This window comes from Herpailurus yagouaroundi, unplaced genomic scaffold (genome assembly GCF_014898765.1).
Source record: "Herpailurus yagouaroundi ecotype Mexico unplaced genomic scaffold, PumYag 185, whole genome shotgun sequence".
Taxonomy (NCBI): Eukaryota; Metazoa; Chordata; class Mammalia; order Carnivora; family Felidae; genus Herpailurus; species Herpailurus yagouaroundi.
Genome location: NW_024412416.1, coordinates 11,121,571 through 11,141,519, shown reverse-complemented (window position 1 = coordinate 11,141,519; position 19,949 = coordinate 11,121,571). Strand labels below are relative to the sequence as shown.

Here is a 19,949-nt window from a genome sequence, read left to right as displayed (position 1 = left end):
CGTGGAGAACCACAGGTGAGCCGGCACCTGACTTGCCATGCTCTTTTGCCCTGCCTGATCATAGAAGCACATGAGATCCTCCGGGGACGGTACCCGAGGTAACGAAGAGCAGACGCACGGTATGTACAGCACGAACAAGAAACAAACCTTTAGTGTTACTAAGCAACTACGATCTTGGAGGTGTTTGTTACCACAGCAGAACCAAGCCTACCCTGACTAGTACAAAAGGCTTATTGGGAAATAAAAAGTCATGCTCTTTAGGAACAGTGATCCCGGGAAGGCTTGAAATAGTGAAGTACCATTTCGGGTACAGGTGGGCAATGGGGTGAAAACCTCTTTGCTTTTCTCGCAATTTGGCCCCCGTGGAGTATCTGGATCTTATTTTCTTCTTCTTCTTTTTTTTTTTTAAGTTTATTTATTTTGAGAGAGAGAGAATCCCAAGCAGGCTCCACGCTGTCAGTACAGATCCTGATGCAGGGCTCGATCTCACTAACGGTGAGATCATGACCTGAGCTGAAACAAAGAGGTGGACACCTAACCGACTGAACACCCAGGCGCCCCTGTAGTGTCTTGATCTTAAAACAAATACAGCAGGGTCAGCTTTTTCTGGAAGACTGTGGTCAGGAAGATGTCCAGAACAAAACCAAGAAGCACCCATCTGTCTCGTTTACTCGATATAGCTCATCGCCAATGAAACTGCAACCGTGAAGAAAACAAAGACACTGGAAAGAATGGGGTGGAGACAGTATCCCAGGCTGGGGGAACAGCCCGAGCAAAGACACGGCATCCTCAGGGGACTCTGAGCAGACTAGCTACGCTCTACCCAGGCACTCATCAGACCCTTGGTCATCCCAGGCGTGGACAAGTGAAGCAAAGCATCGCTGTGATGGAGAGGTCTGCCTGCCAGGAGACCGGCACAGTCCAGGCCTGCCTTTGCCTCGCTGCCTGTAGGCACGAAGGGTTTCTGCTTTACAACAGCCGTTTGTTTCTAACCCTGCCGCGTCTTAGAATCCAACACCTGGAGTGTCTTTGTGGTTTCGTCGGGTAGGCTGAGCACGCTTTTGGCAGTGTTTAGCTTCCTCTGTTGAAGGTCATGTAACCAGATGGGGCTGAGATGGTCTCCCACTTCTGAGGACTGCTACCATTGTAGGTTCGAAAGAACAGTCACTGGGAACAGAGGCAAACCAGTTTAAGACGAAGCAAACAACCAAACCAGCCCTTGAGGACACCCGAGACTGTGAGAAGAGCAGATCAAAGCACATTTGGGACACTGACTTCTTACTCTCAGGCCACGCTGATGGGTAAGTGATACCATGGCTCTCTGGGCAGTTGTGTTTTTGTTTGTTTGTTTTTCATTTTTTCAGTCCATTTACCCATTTGTCTAACCTATTTTGTGAAGCTTTTGCTATGGGACTCAAGCATTCCAAGAGTATCATTAAGTTACAGACCAAATTAGAAACTGGAGACAGGGAGGGGTTGAGGGTAGAGGAGAGGGCAGCGTGGAATGTTCAGGATCCTGGCTGTTGAGCTAATTAGTCTAACATGAAGGAATCGGGCGAATCCAGCAGCCAGCCCTAGAGTGGCAGGGTGGGAGGCTCTCGGCTGGTTGACCTTTTTCATGAAGGAAACATGCGGACATATCTTATTCCAGTTGCAAACACCACGCAGTGGTAGGGGACCGGCTGGTGCATGCCTCAGGAGGGGTCTGTACAGATGTGATGAGGTTAGGTCATCTCAGCAAGGCCTTTGTCCACAGAAGGGGGCAGCCTTTGGAAAGTCCTGGAGAAGTTCCAGGGACGCGGGAGGCCTGGGGTTTGAATCCCGCTAGCTGAGGAAATGAGTTAACCTCTCGCTGACTGTGTGCTTCCTATATACCAGGCACGGTGCTACATGCTTTGCACAATTAACTCTTGTCATCCAGGCCCAGACCCATGAGGAGAAATGCCCTCGGGATCACACAGCTTGGAAGGGGCATAGCGGAGATTTAAATGGAGGTCTGATTCTAGCACCGGAGCTCAGAACTCAAAATCGCTGCATGAGAACACCTCATCTGTTAAGTGGAATAACAGCAGGACCCACCTCCCAATGGGAATGTTCTGCGGTTCGGAAGAGGCCATCTATATACAGCCTTCATAAGGGGTCAGTCAGGTCATGGCTGCCATTACCAATCTGCTTTTGCTAAACCCACTGTTAATGTTGCTCAGTTCAGTGCTTTGGGGCACACGCTGTTACCAAGTCCTTCTCTTTTCTGGGTTCGGTTCTCAACTGGTTTCACTTTTAAAAGATATTCTATGAAAGCAATTCTGGAGGCAGCATCCTTCCTTCCGTGGGGTTTCAGAAGAGGCATCTATCCTTAAGAAGAGGGGCAGAGGGAGCCTGGTGTCTAAACATGGCCAGCAGAGCCCTACTGGGAAGCTGCCCATGGGGTCTCTCCACCCCACAGGTGGCCGGTTCCTACAACCAACCACCTCCCCTCCACCCAGACTGCAACCAGCCTCCCTCACTGCTCTCTCCCTTTCAACCCTGTGCCCTGAGCTGCAGCCAGCCTACATGGAGGGCACACTCTCTCCTCCAACTGCCCCGTGACAAGGGCTCTGCCTTGCTCGCCTCCCCACAAGTTCCAGACCACGGTTTTCCCCAGTCCCCTTCCCGGCTCTCAGCTGGGGTTTCAGAAACACGTGGCTGTGAGTCTGGCCCTTTACAGTCAGGCTTCACTTTGGACAGCCCTAAAGAGGGGCTCTGTCTTCACCGGTGAAGAAAAAATAGAGCAGGGTCATCCCTAAAGAATTAAGAACTCCATTCTCAAAATACGGCCCAAATCTGCTCCAGAGAGAATGAGTTTTAGTCACAAGATTAGAAATCATCAAAATTGCTGGAAACTGTAGAATTGGATCTTACTCTCCAATAGAATAGAATAAGTTATGTTCTTCTGCCCTCTACTGGTAAAGAGCAGCATCAGCGCTCCCAGAGCCCTCAGCAAGGATGCAAACAAAAGATGGTGGGGACTCACGCTGCTCCCTTCTCTTTCCTAGAGACACGCTGGATGGGACTTCTGCTATTAACTCGTGGCAGGAGGAGGGGGAGGCTACCATCAGCAAGATGCCCAGGTGGACTAGAAACGTGCCCCTCTGTCTTATATCCAGGGAGGCTTCAAACTTCCAGTGAACCCAGAACCATGGATGATGGCCCTTCGCACTGGCCCAGAGGGTGAGGACAGATGTTGCCCGGGACTGCGAGCAGGACTCTAGGCTGAGGGAACAGCCTAAGCAAAGGAATGAATGGCACACCGAGGGGAACCATGAATGAACCAAAGGTCCACCCCTTGGTCATTCCAGGCACAGAGAAGAGATGCTATTTCATTCCCAGGAGAGAGCTTCCATTGCTCAGAAGACATGGGTTTTATACAGATACACCCCTTGGACTGGGTACATCCCTGTTCCCCCCACCCCCCCGGCCTCAGTTTCCTCATTTGTACAATGAAAGGGCTGGAGGAGAATGATGTGAGGTCCTTTCTGGCTCAGAGATTCTGGTAACCAACCCACGGGCCTTAACCTAAGGGGACCACTGCCTACACGCTGAGGGCGGAATATGCTTCTTGGCCACTTGCCCTCTCCTTCCAGGCAGGCTTCCCCATTGCACGGGGCATGCAACCCCCTCCCCTCACCCTCTTTTGTGATTCTTATCTTGTACTGCCTGTGGCACAGTGGTGGAAGCTTTTTTGTTCATGCAATCAAAATGGCGGCCAACTCCCACCATGTGTTGGGTTCTCTGACCAGGCTTCTGCTCGTCCTCGGGCTCATTAGGAGTGGGGGTTCAAAGGTCAACCAACTGCCACAACACAGCAGCATCCAACCACCTCCTGAACAAACCCAGCACTTGAGAAGAATAAGTAAATAAAGCTGCATTTGCTTCCTTTTTTCCCTCCCCACTTGGATATTCATCACATCATTAGCTACAAGTAAATATATCAGTGGGATTAATGGAGTGAATCACAAAGCAACCTGATTAGATTGAAAACCACACTATTTCTTTGGGGTGAACTGGTAAATTTAGCACTGCCCAGAGATGATGGATTGAGAAACCAGGAATGGAGCTCTTATTGATCTTGAGAATAGATCGGTACGAGGAGGAGAGGCTGGGATGGCTTCCTGTGCTCGGTTCTCCGAGAGAGAGGAATCATGGCTTCCCTGCTCACTGAACTGCACAGAAATAGCGTGTGCTGTTCTGGGCTCATAGTCGGAGTCGTGATCACACGCGGTTAGGTAGTGTCCAAGATGGACACCAACGATCCTACCCCTGGTATTCACGTCCTTTCTCCGGAGTGTAAACCAGAACCAGAGGCTTGCTTTCAACCCTCCAGAATGCAGAAGCAATGACTTGCCACTTCTGAGACAAGGTTACAAACAGACCATGGCTCTGGTCTCAGCTGCTCTCTCTCACCTTCTTTTGGGTTGTTTGCTCTGGGGGAACCCTGGTGAGGGAGCCCTATAGAGAGACCCATGGATGTGAGCCTGAACGCGGATCCTCCAAGGCCTGCCAACAGCCTTGGAAGTGAACTTACAAGCGGAAGCTCCCCGGGGTGAGCTCTGAGATGACTGGAGGCCATGTCGACATCCTGACTGCAGCCTCATGGGAGACGCTGATTCAGAACCACCCAACCAAGATGCTCCTGGATTCCGGACCCACAGAAATAAACTATAATGGGATAGCTGTCTGTTGTTTTAAGTCACTAAGTTTGGGGTAATCTGTCACACAGCAGTAGGAGACTAAGATGTCACATGACTTTTGCTTTGGCCACTAAAACGTGAGGAGAAGCTTCAAGAGCCAGCACGCACCTCGCCACAGCCTGGTTTCCTGCCTTGGCAACTGGGCAGGCTGGGGTCAGATGAAACTTCCGTGGGCCAGGTCCTGGAGTGTCCCTGATGAGCTGTGTCTCATCCTCCCCAGCACTGCCAGCCTGCACTGGGTATGTAGCATGCCAGAGAAATCAACTTCGGTTGTATAAAATCACTTAAGGGGCGGGGGGTGGGGGCTCGATCAGTAAAGCGTCCGCCTTTGGCCCAAGTCATTATCTCACGGTTTGGGAGTTTGAGCCCTGCATCAGGCTCTGTGCCGACAGTGTAGGGACTGGGACCTGCTTTTGATTCTGTGTCTCCCACTGTCTCTACCCCTCCCCCACTTGTGCTCTCTCTCAAAAATATTTTAAAAATAAATAAATTAATTAAATTAAATACTTAATATTTGGGAACTGTGTGTTACCACTGCATAACCTAGCCTATCTAACTAACCCACCGTCAGCTCAAAGTGTGCCGAGGGTTGGGCAGGGGCGGGTGGGGATTTGCAGAGTAATCTGAAAAATACCCTTGCTCCTCCTGCTAGGATCACAAGAAGAGTTGCTCGAAATGGTTTTGAGGTATGGTTTGTTTCCTCATAAAGGCCACCACAACACTATCTTACAGAAAGAAGTTTCAAATCTTCTGTCTCATTGACCCCCTGGGTCCACTCGTATTTCCAGAGCATGTTCAGAAAGCAGGGTTCTCAGATACGTAAATGGACCGTCATTCGGTGAGAAAATGCCAGGTGTTGCCACATCTATCCTCTCGTTTAATGCTTACAGGAGCCTTGCGAGGCAGATACAATTATTGTTACCCTTCATTGACAGATGAGGACGATCCAGATTCGAGGAGTAAAATCAACTCCAGGGATTATTCGGCCCTCGGGTAGATGCTGGTGGAGTACACACTGGATCCCAGGCCATCGGAGCCAACACTCACGCTCCTTCCTTCGACCTCTGCTGAGCCAGCAGCTACAGCTCCATGCATGGAGCCTGCCCCTACTAGCAAGGGTTTAGAACCCAAAGGCTGAAGGCTCCCTTACGATGGAGGGCATGCTTACGGATGGCGATAAAAAGTTGAGATACACTCCTTACTTGTGTCAATGAAGACTGCATCCACATAGATTTTGGTACAGAAAGAGCCCAGGATAAATCCACAGGCTGGTCCAAATACCAGCATCGTGAACAGGATTCCTGAAAGAAGATGAAACAGAGATTAGATTTAAAAAAAAAAAAAAAAAAAAAAAAGGCAGCTGATGACCAAAAGAATCAAAGGTCAAGGGTATTATTTCACATTGACCAGATAAGAAATCTGATTATATAAATGCCATTAGGAATTAGTCAAAAAAAGTCCCAGTATTGAAGCACTGTTATGCAAGACTTCTCTGGTTTTTTGGTAGGTTGCACTGAATATTAGTGGGCCCTGAGAGCACTTACTTTTAGAGGACTCCCTCCCACACCGTATCAACCAAATTAAAATACACCCATGTCTGTCATTAAATTGTTTCTGTCATAAACATTTTTGAAAGGATTTTTATAATTTTGCTTTCACATTTATTTGGCTTTATGTAATTCATTTAATTTATGGTTGGCTAAGATTTCTCAACACTCGCTGTACGAATTCAGGAATTGTTGTGAAGTGAGAAAAGTCAAAACCACAAATTAGTTTCAAATGTAATAAAATGTTTATGGGCATTAATTTCTCAAAAAACCAGAGCTGACATAATGGTATGCTTTGAGAACATTTAATTAGATGTTTTAATTCATTTTAATTTTGCAGTTTCCCCCTCCATATTTTGGAGTTACTATCTATTACTGTAATAGTTGTTAGGATTCAAGCTTTTCCATAGGACTTGAGAAGACAGTACTAGACACGTACTTAAGTATCTGATGGAGACAGAACCTGAGATTTTACACAAACCTTTTTATTCATTCTTGGAAAGGTACCAAGCCCAGACTAAAACCCACAGGCTGTATCCATTCAACTAAATTTCAGTTCTGTAGAACATGCCGTGAGCAATGACAGTTACCAAGGCCCTGGGAACAAAAATAGCAGTGAAAAAGTGGCCTTTCCCTCAAGAAGCTGGTTGGCTGTGGAGACAGACAATACGTGGCTTGATCCGACCCAAGCAGATAACCCAAAAGATGGGTGTTAACAGTCCACGTGCACACAGGAAGAACAAAGTTGGAGATGAATTCAATCAAAGGGAACCCGAGCTCAGTGGAGAGTACTTGTGGTCTGCTCACAGGAGTAGACGAATTCATCCTGATTTCTCTCGGTGATGTCAACATGGAACCACTCAAATATTCATTCATGCACTCAATATTTATCAAGCTCCTTCTATGTGTCAAGCAGCAGTCGGAGGGATAGAGATTTAGTATTGGACCAAAAGTTAAGAATCTTAACCTTCCAGAGCTCATTGTCTTAGAGGTGGAGAGAAAACATAAACTATAGGCAGGAGCTCATCTGGTTTATACATACTTGGCAAAGGAAGCCATGTCTTCCCCATTTGTAGACAGAAACCCAGACCCCAAAGCAATCATTTGAAGATAGCTTAGAAGGGGGTATTGTTTGATAAAGGAAGGACTGAAAAGAGAATGGTTTATATCACAGAAATGGAGCTAAATCCACTCTTGGTGAAATCCTACTCTGTGATTTGGAGCAATCTAGAAGTTCTAGAGTCTCACACAGAAGCTGTAGAGTCTCAAAACACCTACTCCCATAGCCAGTCAGAGACCCCCAAATTTCACAGTTATTCCTGTTTATAAGAATCTTGACAGGATCAATATGCACCTCATTAGTACACTGGCTCTGGTTTGTCACAACTTAGATTAAGATAACTAAGTGGAGGAAGTTGAGAAAGTTTGGGGGTATTATTGGAAAAATCTAGAATATAGGCATCTTTCAGATATGGGCAAGAATTAGGGGGGGCTCTCCTTAGCCGGGTAGAGTTAGGGACCAGAGCTACTCTTGGCCCTATTCCCTGAAGAGATGCAGAGAAAGACCAAGACCCAGGGGGCAGGGGTGGGGGTGTGGACAGGGAGGTTTCCAAGGCAAGAGCAGCACCCAATGTAGCCTGAAGGGATTTCTGCTTCAGGGCAAAACTGTGAGGCCAGCCATGTCCTGCCATCCAGGCTATGGGCGGAGGTGAGCCACTGGTCAGTCATGGTACCCTAAAAGATGGCTACGAGCAAACCATCTGCTCAGGTAGTTCCAAAAGGAAGGGACACGGGAGACAGGACCACAATTCTCCTGCCAAGGGCCCTGCAACTACCCTGTGACTCACTGCTGATATCCCAGCAGTCACTCTGAGCCCCCCAGACACCCCCCACCCCTTGGGATATCACGCTTTCTCTCATACCCATTAAATAAAACACCCAATCAATGTAATAACCACCGATGCATCCCCTAGAGATTGAGCAATGCAAGTTACAGCTAATACTTAACAGGTCAAAGGTCTAAGCTTTGAGTATCGTTGGAAGAAACAACTGATGTGTTGAAGAGGTTGTGGAGACTATTCGGTAATTTCGACCCCACCTGGGGACAGTGGAGGGTCTGGATAGGTCAGTCCTTCATGGAACAGCTGGGGACCCCAGGCCTCCTGCCCTCATGGCAAGTTGTAACACAGAAGAAGGGGCATCCCTCAATCTCGGCTGCCCACGGGAGCCCCACAGAAACCCCACACAGAGGCCAGCCGTCCATTCTGGAAGCTCGGGTGGGCACAGACCTCCCATGGAGACACCACGCACCGAGGCGTCCTCTCCATCAGCCAAGAACTCCAGTCCCTCTAGGAGAGGACAAGGGTTTCCAAGGTGTTGGGGTTGTGGCTTTCCATTTTCACAGGATGGAGTCCTCCTGCAATGCCAGAGAAACCTGATAGGACCCAATTCCAAAAACCAACATAAGATACAGAACACGTGTATTTAAAAATTTTTTTTAAATGTTCATTTATTTTGAGAGACAGAGAGAAAGAGCGAGAGAGGGGCAGAGGGAGAGAAAAAAAAAAAAAAAAAACCCAAGCAGGCTTTGCACCATCAGCTCAGAACCTGATGCGGGGCTTGAACTCACAAACCACGAGATCATGACCTGAGCAGAGATCAGGAGTGTGAAGCTTAACCGACTGAGCCACCCATGCACCCGAACACGTTGTAGTTTTTGTATGAAGGGTGTTTCCCCCGTCAGCTGAAATCTCTAGGGGCATCTTCTAAGCAGCTCTTCCTCAGAGAGATGTCAAAGAAACCTTCAATACAAATTCTTGAATATTTTCCAAGGAACAGTCCAGTAGTGATGCGGGCGGGGGTCTTCACGCATCAGGAAACACCCTTTTTTCCACTTCAGTAATATCTTAGGATAACAAGTCAAATAAAAGCAGCATCACAGAGCACAACCCTGGGTCTTTAGGGGAACGCTATCTCCCAGAGAGGGTATGAGGTGGGCTACAATCTTACAGATGGGTACTTCTGAGTGCGCTTCCTTGCTCTCCTTTCGATTCATCCTCTTAGGCTGCGATTTTTTTCTTGTTTAACGAAACCACTTCAAATGTTCTGCCCAAACGGACGGGAAAAAGACTGTCCAGTGCTAAAATTCACCATCCCTGTGCAGTAACTGCCTTCAGGACAGGAGAGGATGTGCTTCATGGCTCAGTGCTGCCCCCTGCTGCCTGCCAGATTCACCGACACTAGAAGGGGAGGGGCGATGAGGGAGAGCAGAAATTGAGTCGGAAAAGCCACTAAAGGTGAAGAGTCCATTCCGCCCTACTACCCCGGGCCCTGCTGTTTACACCTGTAATCTCCTGTCATCTTTTCAATGACTCGGGGAGATCCGCTGTGCCCATTTCACAGAAGAAGAAACAATCTCAGAGAGGTTTCACACCTCACTCCCAACACAAAGCTAGAGAGACAGCATAGCCAGGATCTCAAGTCAGGTTTCTCCCACCCGCTACGGGGAAAACCACATTAGAGGCGGCTCAGGAGAGAGCCACGGGCCCCCTGCATTTAAATCCTAGCTCCACGGACCTTGGGCAAGGTATATCGAACCTCCTTGTGCCTCACTTTTTCTTCTGTAAAATGGGAATATTACACCCACTTCACGGGACTGTGCCAAGGATTTAATGACCCAGTTATTTGTAAAGCTCTTAGAACAGTGTCAGACACACAGAAAGAGCCGTGAAAGTGTTTGTTAAACAAGAGACGTCTGCGTCTCTTCTGTTGCAATGAATTACATGCGGGTTCTCAGCTAGATATGTCTTTCGGACTCAGGGCTCTGTAAACAATGTAATTAGGATACAAAGGGCAGATTGAACTAAGAAAGTCTGGCGACCTCTGGTGTAGCCACCCCATTTCCAGGTTAGCACTGGCCCTCTTTGGATGCTGGGGCAGAGCGGATGAGTGGGCCACGGATTTTTGCCCTCCAGAAACTTGCTGCCTTCCTAGAGAGAACTTCAACCCTGCATTCTTAGTCATTCTAAATACATTAATGGCACCTACTAGGTGCCAGGCACGGTGCAAGCAGCTGGGACACATTCGTGAACAAAATGGACAAAATCCCTGCTTTCCTGTGGAGTTTGTGCTGTGTAAGAAGGGCCAGCAACAGACCAACCCACCATGCAAGGTCAGGGGTGGTGCCAAAAAGACCTCGCATGCAACCAAGTCTTGGACGTCACATTAGCACTCTGACTGATGTGCCACCACACCGTGTGGGAAGCCGGCTATTGGCCCCTAAAGACGTCCGGGTCCTAATCTCTAGGACCTGTAACTGCTACCTTAAATGACAAAAGAGAATTAAGGCTACAGATGGAAGGAAGGTGGCTCATCAGTTGACTTCCAGATAAAGTCTGATAAAGTCGGACTACCCCCGAGGGCTCAATCACGAGGGGTCCTTTCAATGCAAAAGGAGAAAGAAGATTCTGGAGGGTGGGGTCATGAGCCCAGAAACAGGGCCGCCTCTAGAAGCTGGAAAAGGCAAGAAAATGGATTCTCCCTTCCAGAGAGAATTCTCTAGAAGACGACAGCCTCCCCCACCCCCCGCCCACCTTGATTTTAGCTCAGAGAAAACACCTTGTGGGCTTCTGACCTCTAGAATGGGAAGATCATAAATTTGTGTTATTTTAAGCCACTAAGTCTGTGGTAACTCATTACAGCCGTAATAGGAAACTAATGCAACCCATTAAGCAAATTTGAGTAAATTCTCAGACCTTACAACTATAAATATCCAAGTGACTCTCCAAGAACAGGGTATTGCATGAAGTTGTTTGTTAATTACTTGACTGTGGAACATTTTTTGTGGGGCATTTTTCAGAGCTGGTGTTGACTGGGGCACAGTCATAGAGAAGCTGGAGGAGACTCCAAGCCCTAGGAGACAGAGATGGGTTTTATTCTTTTTTCTATTCTTGGTTTGGCCCAGTGTGATGAAAAGTTAGTTCACTATTGAAAGGGTGCGTGGAAAAGAATGCTAGTTACAGCAATGCCATAAAAAGAGGGAGTGAGCAACTCTCCTTGGCTGTGGCTGTGCCCAAGCCCAGCCCCCATCCTACTATATCCCTGGACGATGTTCACTGCACGAGTCTCACAGCACTGGGGACGCTCCCATCAAAGTGCCTCCTTCTAGATGCAATGCACCAAGGGGACCTGTGTGACAGAGAGGGCCAGGACAGACACATAAAACCAGAAGAATTTGGAAAATCCAAATGGAGAGGCGCCTGGATGGCTCAGTCGGTTAAACATCCAACTCCGGCTCAGGTCATGATCTCACAGTTTGTGGGTTCAAGCCCCATGTCTGGTTCTGTGCTGACAGCTCAGAGCCTGGAACCTGCTTCAGATTCTCTCTCTCTCTCTCTCTCTCTCTCTCTCTCTCTCTCAAAAATAAATAAGTGTTTAAAAAAAATCCAAATGGAGACATCGATTTAGAATTCACTGGCCCTGGAAGAATTAGTCAACTTTATTATACTACTGATATACGATCATTAATGAAAATACTAAAACATTTTTTGTTTGTATAATGTGGCATACTGATTCTAATTTTATAGAAATCTTGAGGGGCAAGAGCAGCCTAGACACCTTTTAAGAAGAAGAATTGTCCAGACTTGCCCTACTGAATATTAGGACTTACTTTATTTTTATTTTACTTCATTTCACTTTTCAGGACTTCTTTTTAAAGCTATCATGATAGGGGCGACTGGGTGGCTCAGTCGGTTGAGCCTCTGACTTCGGCTCAGGTCATGATCTCACGGTTTATGAGTTCGAGCCCCGCATCGGGCTCTGTGCTGACAGCTCAGAGCCTGGAGCCTGCTTCGGATTCTGTGTCTCCCTCTCTCTCTGACCCTCCCCTGATCATGCCCTGTCTCTGTCTCAAAAATAAATAAACATTAAACAAAATTTAAAAATAATAAAGCTATCATGATTAAGACAGTGTGTTTCTGGCTTAGGGAACACATATATCCATGAAGTAGTGGAGAAAGCCCAGAAAACAGAGTCACGCTTATGTGGACACCTGATTTATGGTAAAGTGTACACACAAAGCAGCAAGGAAAAGGATGATCTTTTCCATAAATGGTGCTGGGGCAACTTCAACTTAGAGTGGCGGGGGGGGGGGGGGGGGCGGCAGGGGGAAGCCAGTCTCACAACACATGCAAAAATCAATTCCAGGGAGATCAGAGACCTGTGTGTGAAAAGCAAAATAATAAAACTTCTGAAACATAACAGACAAAAGTACTATCATGATGTAGGGGTAGGGAAAGATTTCTTAAACCAAACAAAGAAAGCACTAGCCGTATAAGAAAAGCTTGATAAACTGGTCTACGTTAAAATTAAGAAGGTCATTCATCAGATTCACCAAGAAAGCCCACTGAGAAAGTGAAAATGTGGGAAAATATATGCGTAACATACATCCTTAAGAAACACACAAGGGGCGCCTGGGTGGCGCAGTCGGTTTAGCGTCCGACTTCAGCCAGGGCACGATCTCGCGGTCCGTGAGTTCGAGCCCCGCGTCGGGCTCTGGGCTAATGGCTCAGAGCCTGGAGCCTGTTTCCGATTCTGTGTCTCCCTCTCTCTCTGCCCCTCGCCCGTTCATGCTCTGTCTCTCTCTGTCCCAAAAATAAATAAACGTTGAAAAAAAAAAAAAAAAGAAACACACAAGAATCAGAGGGCTCATGTCTAGACTATATAAAGATTACTATAAACTCGTAGAAAAAAAGACAAACCAGTTGGAAAGGGGACAGAAACCTCAGCAGGTACCTCAGAAAAGAGGGAATTCAAATGAACAACGGACTAGGACAAAGATGTTCAAGCTCATTAGAATTCAGGGACATGTGAATTACACCCCAGTGAAACGTCCTTAACCACATCAGCTAGTTAAAGAGCTTTGACAATACTGAATGTTGGCAAAGATGTGGGGAATGTGGGACGCTTGCACACTGCTGGTAGGCGTGTAAACTGGACAGCCCCTTTGGAAAAACTTTGACAGTATCTGAAAAACTGAAAATAAACTTACACCACGACCCACCATTCCAACTCTAAGGTAAATACCCTACAGAAAGTCTGACATGTACTGGGAGACATATCCAAGAATGCTCGTATGGAACTGGAGACAACCCAGTACCCATCAATAATAGTAGGACAGAGAAACACACGGGGACATCTCCATCCTCTAGAATTACTCTACAGCGAAGAAAAACCATCGATCAGCAACACGGATGAGCCTTCAAAGACACAATGCCGAGCAGAAGAACACAGGCAAGACTAAACACTCGTCTGATTCTACTTATACAGAATTCCAAGCAACAAAATCAAACCATTTAATGATATATAACTAGGTAGTCAGCGCATAATGAAAAAACAGGGAAATGAATAGAAGTCAGGACTGTGGTTGCTGCTTGCCAGGGACGGAGGGAAGAAGACAACTATGATCTTCAAGGAGGCAGGGGGTGGGGGGTGGGGGTGGTTCTGGGGTGCTGGTTTTGTGTCTGGTCTGGTTACAGGCTACATGCATGTTTCACAACAACTTGTTAAACTGTAGTATGTTTTCTGCACAAAAATATGACTGTTACATTTGTCACATATCACATGCGTCTGCAACATAAGTACTTATATACAAACAGCTACTCATTTTCTCGAAGCTGTATCCAGCCAATCTCAGAAACTCTCCAGAGAAAACCATAGGCTTCCCTTGAGGTGATCTTTCATTTTGTCAAGTCCAGAACCCTTAGCTCTGCCTTTCCCCTGCCCTGCTCAGTGCTCTCAGAAATACTCCAGGACCCTGCATGGAAATGGCCCCACCGCTGTGTGTCTGAGAGCACAGAATAAATGCTCCCTGAACCTCAGTTTCCACCCCTGTAAAATGGGCTCACAACATCTCCTACGGGGGGGGGGGGAGGGGTTGAGGGTCAAATGTGTGAGTGCATAAAAAATGCTTCAGAGAAGTTCCTGGAACTTCTGGAATGTTCTCAAACAAAACAAAACAAAAAAATAAAATAGTAACAGCTATCAGGTATTCTCACTGGTACTTCTAATAGCAGGAGTTTCTTTTCTGCTGAGTTTTACTTTTTTGGTTACTTAGGGTGGGAGATGCTTACTGACTGGAAAATACTGAATCATCTAACAAAAATACCATCATTCTCTTATTTCGTTTTGGGCAGTCTTGTATTTGTAGTGTATTTCTTCCTATGTATTTTTGCATTGGTGAGACCAGATAGGTTGATTTAAAAATAAAACCTCTTCAGGGTGCCTGGGTGGCTCAGTTGGTTAAGCGTCTGACTCTTGATTTCGGCTCAGGTCATGATGTCACTGTTCCCTGTGTTGGGCTCTGCACTGACAGCGTGGCACCTGCTTGGGATTTCATTCTCTCTCTGTCTCTCTCTCTCTCTGTCTCTCTCTCCCTGCCCCTCTCACACATTCTGCCCCTCTCTGCTCACATTCTTTCTCTCAAAATAAATAAAAACTTTAAAAAGAGAATAAATTCAAACCTTTGTTCCTCATTTTAAAGGAAACACATGCTGAAGAATGATCTGAGTATAAGGAAAGGATAGAGAAGCCCCCCGAACGTGGCCAAGAGCAGAGACCCTGGGGCTGGCCAGAGCCTGCACTCGCTAGCTGTGTGAGCTTGGGAAGGGGCTTTATCGGCTGTGGGGGCTCCATGCTCGCTCACGCGAGGGCGGGAATAATAATGGCACTTCCCCTCCAAGGTGGTTTCAAAGTTTAAGGGGTCAGTGCATGGCCAGGGCTTTCCATGGCACCCGGCAGACAGTAAGTACTTAATAAATTTTAGCTACTACTAGTACGAGGATGATGGCACAAATCATCATCTGTCACCGCCCACACAGAAACACTGATATTCATTTAGATAATCCCTTCCAGTCTGTCTCTATATGGAAGGTTAATTGAGCAGCACTGTCAGCAAGAGCCAAATTATGGAAAGAGCCCAAATGTCCATCGACTGGTGAATGGATAAAGAAGATGTGGTATATGGATACATGGGGCACCTGGGTGGCTCAGTTGGTTGAGCATCCGACTTCGGCTCAGGTCACGATCTCACGGTCCGTGAGTTCGGGCCCCGCGTCAGGCTCCATGCTGACAGCCCGCAGCCTGGAGCCTGCTTCAGATTCTGTGTATACTCCTCGGTGATGAAAAAGAGTGAAATCTTGCCATTTGCAACAACGTGGGTGGAACTGGAGGGTATTATGCTAAGTGAAATAAGTCAGAGAAAGATAAATATGATGTCACTTATATGTGGAGTTTAAGAGACACGAAAGAGAGACATGGGGGAAGGAAAGGAAAAAAATAAGATAAAAACAGAGGAGGCAAACCATAAGAGACTCTTAGATACAGAGAACAAACTGAGGGTTGCTGGAGGGGCGGTGGGTGGGGGGATGGGCTAAATGGGGAAGGGGCATTGAGGAAGACACTTGTTTGGATGAGCGCTGGGTGTTATAAATAGGGGGTGAATCACTGCAATCTACTCCTGAAGCCAATACTACATGGTATGCTAACTAACTTGAATTTAAATAAAAATATAACTAACTAAGTAAATAAAAACAATAATTAAAAGAAATACACAAGTCTCCTAAGAGATGGCCTGGGAAAAAAACTGGAAGATTTTCTAAAGAGTGTATTTTTAAAGAACAGAATTATCTACTGAAGTAGAATTTAAGGAGCTGATGGAAAGGAAGATTACAAGGTCCAGGTATTTCTCTGCTGCCCTCAAGACGATGGGGAAGGACAAAACTAACACATGCTGGAACCACACTGCCCAGCACCCAAGGCCGGGCTCAAGGTCCCTCCCTGGCCGTGAGGAGGGAGGGCACCCAAGGACACGGTGATCTCATGTGACAGCACTGACTTCTAAGCAGCGACTGAGAGCGCTGAGCAGGGCAGGGGAAGGGCAGGGCTGAGGGTCTGGGGCTTGACAAAATGAGAGATCACTTCAGGGGAAGTCTGTGGTTTTCTCTAGAGGGTTCCTGAGTCTCACTTGACAGAACTTCGAGAAAACAAGGGAACATCCTCTCCAGCAGTATCTCCCTGCGCTGGTACCTCCGGGTGAGTGCTCTGGCCTCCTTTGGAAGGAAAGCAGTCTAACCAGTCCTTTGTTTTTGCCTGCGTGTAAAAATAATGCATTCAGAAAGGCGGACAATTTACTGTTATCCTACCATCCTAAGGCAACTGCTTTCAAGTCTTTATCCCCTCTGACATGCTTGAGGTCAAACATAACTTCTCATGACCACTCGATAAGGTGCGTATTATGCTAGTCTTTTTGTACAGGAGAAAACAGAAGCTCAGAGAGGTTAGTCAATGGCCCCAAGGCTGCACAGCTTTTATGTGGTGGAGGTAAATTTGAACTGAGGCCTTGAGGATCACCTAAGTTCTTAGGGAAATAACAGGACATAATGGTACAGCCGTGAAGTCTTTGGAATCCCCCAGACCTAGCGTGGGATCCGGGTTATGCGTCTCAATTTCTAGATGACTCAGTTCCCAACTGTGAGTCTGGGAATAAGAATAGCTACCTTGCAGCATAGTGAGAATTAGATGCAATGCATGCGAAGCCTTCTAGAATTTTCTTTGCATCTCAGGGATAATGAGTCCAAGAAGGGAGGAGGCCTGCATGGCTGGTCTCCCCTAGACCTGCACCCTTATTTCTTGGGCTGGACTCAGGAATTTTAACACTTGACGGTCCCCTCAAGCAGTCAGGGCTTTTTCCCACTAGAGGGCAGCGCCGGCCCAGAAAAGAGAGAGTCCTGCCTTGAACTTCCCTGGCCTCCACTTCCTAACTGCCAATGAAACAAACCCTCAGAGCACTGGTCTCCTCCTCTCCCGCTAGCCTTCCGTGCCCTCAATTTATACAAATGTATTCTTCCGTGTTGAAATCTGCAGGCTGAAATTTCTCCCCGAGGAAGGAACACTGTGCATCATACGTGCATGAATAAAACATGATCCATCCACAGTAGGAGGCCTGCAAAACATGCAATACATATTTATCTGGTGCCCGCTGCCAGTAGCCTGGTAGAATTACATAACTGACCTTGCTTATCTGTGAGGGGGGAGGCAGGGAAAGAGAGGATGACGAGGTGAGTGTTCGCCGAACACAGACGTGCCAGGCGCTGGACGCCAGTTTGTGTAATCGAATTATCCTCCTTCAAGGTTTATAAACAAAACGCTAATGTTGCAGTGCTGCCCTGCTACGTCCCAGAGCTAGAGTTTACGTCCCTTTCCCCTAGCGTGCTCCCCGGTGCCTCTCAGGTCAGCCATTTCCCCGGGTCTCAAAGTTGGGGCGCACCGGAATCATGTGGGATGCTTAAAAAAGGAAATACTAATGCATAGGTCCCACCCCCCAAGATCTGATGTAGGTGATCTGGGGCACAGCCCAGGCACTGGGATTTTTTTTTTTTTTTTTTTAAGTGCTCTAGCGTGATTTTCTGTGCACCCAGCTTGAGAACCTGTGGGTTCTGATTTGGCTGACCTTGACCAAGGAACCGGTGGGTACAAAATACATCTGGGCACACGGGAAGAGGGAAGGACGTGACCGCTATCTGACATCAGCCTGCAAGTCGGAGGGGCAGCCGGACGCTGGGCGTGGCCAGGCTCAGGTCACTGAGCTGGTGGCAGAACCTGACTGACTCTCTCTTGTGCAGCCAAAGCAGCCCTGTATGCCACCAGAACTGTGAACTTGACCACAGAGCACTGCCTGGCATACCTGGGGCGGCCACTAGTTAGCGCCGGTTTCCAGTCCTTACTTTTACTGGTCCTCCACCCAGATTCCCCCTCTCCTCCAAGGCCCTGGACAGTGTACCAAAGTTCCACTCTCCATTCAAAGCCTGCCTTCCATACCACCTCCTCCAAGGGGCCTTCCTAGATTTCCTCCCTTCTTCCTTACCCCTCCTTCCTCTGCCACAGCCCCTGAGACTTTTTCTGCAGTTCTGCTTACAGTCTGCCTGGGTGCAAAAATCAAATTCCATGTACCAGGCACGCCGTAAGAATTGCAGGCTCAGGGAAGGCGGAAGTCTTATTTAAAAACGACAACAACAACAACAACAACAACACAATCTGGTTCTCCACAGGGTGATGCAGCCCTTTGCCAGGAGGAAGGACCCAGTGTTTGGTGAACTATGAACTGATTACCACCCAGGCCTGGGAGAGGTGGGAAGTCCCAGCATTATGCAAACCGTGCCTCTAACAAAGGTCATGCTACAAGGCCAGACTTCTTCCAGCTTTTCTTCCCCTCCTGCCCAGCAGAGCCTCACCAGGGTGAGGGCATGCGTCCATCCGGCTGGCCAGCCAGTGGCCATCCGAATATGATAACCACCCTCCCACCCCCTGCCCAGGGAGAAACCCCCCGTCAGCAGAGGCCAGGGTGTGGCTCCCTGGCTGGTAGCCCTGGGGCCTGACATGTCAGGGCAGGGACCACCATCAAGCTCTCCGGCAGCTTCTTTGTATGTAGCAGGTACCAAGGAGCAGGGCTGGAGCTGGCTGAGTCTTCAAAGCAAGTGAGAGCATGCCTGCCCTCCCCCCCCCATTCTCTGTTCTAGCTCCCCGAAAACCCATGCAGCTGGCAGGGGGGAGGGCTGGGAAGCTATGAGCATGCCGGCAGGAAGCCCACCCAAATAAACAACAGGCTGCCCCTTCCTGAGGGGCCCACATCCTGCCTGCCTGCCAGCCAAGGAGGGTCTTCCCAGAAGCTCTCAGATCACAGGGTGGAGAAATCCAGGGCTTCCTGTTATCCCCACCCCCAGTGACCAGCAGAGGACAGTGGAGAGATTGGGGGGGGGGGGGGGGGGGGGGGGGGGCGGCATGGGGTCCGGGGCCTGGGCTCCTAGTCTCAGCTCGTGCACAGCAGACGCCTGGCCACGCTCAAGGCACTCAAGCTCTCTTAGCCTTCCCGGCTCCAGCTGTAAACATGTCCCCCCAAATCGACCTGTGGAAGCCCTAACCCCAGGACTTCACAATGTGCCCGTATTTGAAGACAGGGTCTTTAAAGGGCTTTTAGGGCCTTGAAGACAGGGCCTTTAAAGGGGTGACTAAGTCAAAATGAGGCCATTAGGGTGTGTCCTCGTCCCAAAGGACTGTTGTCCTTATAAAAAGAGGAGGAAGTGCACTCACAGAGAAAATGTGGGCACCAGGAGAAGGGCGGGGCGTCTGCAAACCAAGGAAAGGGGTTCAGGAGAAACCAACCTGGCTGACAGGTTGATCTTGAACTCCCAGAGCTGCGAGAAATAAGCATCTGTTGCTTCAGCCAGCGGGTCCGTGGTACTTTGTCACTACGCCCTAGCACCCCATGCACTGCCAAGAGGGGTGTGAGGATCACCTGTGACAAGGCATGGAACAGTATTTGCAAACTGTAGCGTGCTGCCCAAATGGCCTAGGGCATTAGATGCACGGGGAGAACCACTGGCGTTAACGCAGCTGTCCCAGGACCCCCCGTCGTCAGGATGAAGTCAGCACACGGCGCCCCGCATGCGTGTTGCTCCCTGGTTAGGACGGCAGGATGTAAAACTAGCAGAGAATTCTGTCTGCACAGGACCCTGGTCTTGTTTATTACCTCTGACGCTTCACTGTGCCCTGCAGGAGGCAGGTTGCAAAATACACGCGCTGAATGTCGCACACCAGATGGGGCGGGGGGGGGGGGGGGGCA

The 19,949-nt window shown here is 48.3% G+C and overlaps 1 protein-coding gene and 1 long non-coding RNA gene across 3 annotated transcripts in view; one reads left to right on the top strand and one right to left on the bottom strand.

Moving 5' to 3' along the window:
* SLCO3A1 (solute carrier organic anion transporter family member 3A1) overlaps positions 1-19,949 on the bottom strand; it is a 298,024-nt gene that overhangs the window by 74,312 nt on the left and 203,763 nt on the right. The window contains exon 3 of the mRNA XM_040493405.1: positions 5,930-6,028. Coding sequence (XP_040349339.1) covers positions 5,930-6,028 — 99 coding nt within the window. The remainder of the gene's footprint in view (positions 1-5,929; positions 6,029-19,949) is intronic.
* Positions 520-4,710, top strand: LOC121042437 (uncharacterized). Of its 2 annotated transcripts, none has more exons than XR_005796193.1 (2): positions 520-1,301; positions 1,922-4,710. It is a non-coding gene; the product is annotated as an uncharacterized LOC121042437 (long non-coding RNA). The 2 variants fall into 2 exon arrangements; XR_005796194.1 differs by having other exon boundaries at positions 1,879-4,710.